The 1,880-nt window shown below is 46.2% G+C and overlaps 1 protein-coding gene across 1 annotated transcript in view; it reads left to right on the top strand.

Annotated features, from left to right (window-relative positions):
- Positions 1 to 1,548, top strand: part of LOC107715622 (sarcalumenin-like) — an 8,861-nt gene extending 7,313 nt beyond the window's left edge. The window contains exon 5 of the mRNA XM_016521779.1: positions 311 to 1,548. Coding sequence (XP_016377265.1) covers positions 311 to 1,122 — 812 coding nt within the window. The 3' untranslated portion in view covers positions 1,123 to 1,548. The remainder of the gene's footprint in view (positions 1 to 310) is intronic.
- The last annotated feature ends 332 nt before the right edge of the window (positions 1,549 to 1,880 follow it).

Raw genomic sequence — 1,880 nt, forward strand, 5'->3', positions numbered from 1 at the left:
AAATATTTATTTTATTTCAGCTAGCCAAAGCAACTTTTTTTTTCATTTTCTGAAAAACTGAAAACTGCCCCCCAGGCACACTGATTTGAAAAAACAAAAAATTAAAGTCTTTGCTGAATATGTGTTGTACACTGTAGGGGAATATGAGATACATTACTTGTTTTGCCGTTGTATAGGTTTAATATGAATGAATATACAGTATTAATTTATTTGTGAAGGCCTTTAAAAAGTCTTAAAAAGTTAGGTTTTTAAAAACCCTCTCAATTTATGAATAATATTTATTTATTTATATTTCTTCTCCCACTTCAAGGTTACCCATTCAACGACGTGTGCCAGTGGTTTATCGATCGCGCCGACCTCATTTTCGTGGTTTTTGATCCCACCAAGCTGGACGTCGGTCTCGAGTTGGAGATGCTCTTCCGGCAGCTGAAAGGTCGGGAGTCCCAGATCCGTATCATCCTCAATAAGGCCGACAGCTTGGCGACCCAGGACCTCATGCGCGTCTACGGCGCCCTCTTCTGGAGCCTGGCGCCCCTCATTAACGTGACCGAGCCCCCGCGCGTCTACGTCAGCTCCTTCTGGCCCTATGACTACGCACCGGACACCAGCCACGACCTCTTCAAACGCGAGGAAATATCCTTGCTGGAGGACCTGAATCAAGTGATCGAGAACCGTCTGGAGAACAAAATCGCCTTCATCCGCCAGCATGGCATCCGCGTTCGCATTCACGCCCTCTTGGTGGACCGCTACGTGCAGACTTTCAAGGAGAAGATGAGCTTCTTCAGCGACCCCGAACTGGTCTTCAAGGAGATCGTGGACGATCCCGACAAGTTCTACATTTTTAAATCCATCCTGGCCAAAACCAACGTCAGCAAGTTCGACCTGCCCAACCGAGATGCTTACCGCGACTTCTTCGGAATTAACCCAGTGAGCAGCTTCAAGCAACTGTCGGCCCAATGCTCCTACATGGGCGGTTGTCTACTGGAGAAGATCGAGCGCGCCATCACCCACGAACTGCCCTCTCTGCTCGGCAGCATCAACTCCGGCAAGAACCCGACCCTGTCCTCCTGCGAGGCCACCGGCTGTGGGGAAAAGCCCAAGAACCGCTACCGGCGAAACTGAGAGAAGAAAACCAGGTGGGAGGGAGACCGAGGAGGAGGACGAGAGAAAGAAAGGAGGAACGGTGGAGCGAACAAACCGAGGAGGAGCAGTGGAGCTAATCCTGTTCCTGCCGCGGGTCCGTTAAGAATCAATGGAGACGGATCTCACGGGACTTTTTTTTTGCGTGAAGAGGTTGTGTGTGGGGATGTTTGAGGGCGGGGGATTCTGGGACGGGGTGGAGGGAGGTTCTTGTGAAGTCTTGAGGCGGAGTTTCTTGTGAATGCGAGGAGAGTGCGCCAAAATAACTCTCCTCTCTTTCCGCACTACTTTTATAAACTGTCTTCGGTTTTGGAGGGAAAAATGTGTATGCATGGAAAGACAAAAATGGCTGACACACACTTAAAAAATGTAAAAAATAGCAAAAATAAAATATCCTGAGACTGAAAATGGGTTTCAGCTGCCTTGAATGTGAACAGTGATGCAATTGTCATGTTTTAAACTTACTGAATCAGTTCCCCAGTTGTGCGTTTTTCCACTGTCTTTTGGGTTAGTAGTTCACTTTTATAGGTTAGTAGTAACTATGGATGATTATTTCTCTCTCTTCAGACTGATAAGCTACTAGCATTTTTACACTGCATGTTATGATACATATGGGTTTGTTTTTTTCACATTTCCACTTATCCACTTTGTATACCACAATAAAAAACGATCTACACTCTTAAAAAAAAAAGGTTCTGAAAGGAGGTTTTCACAGCGATGTGATAGAAGATCTAGTTGGG

This window comes from Sinocyclocheilus rhinocerous, unplaced genomic scaffold (genome assembly GCF_001515625.1).
Source record: "Sinocyclocheilus rhinocerous isolate Xijiao unplaced genomic scaffold, SAMN03320098_v1.1 scaffold239, whole genome shotgun sequence".
Lineage (NCBI taxonomy): Eukaryota > Metazoa > Chordata > Actinopteri > Cypriniformes > Cyprinidae > Sinocyclocheilus > Sinocyclocheilus rhinocerous.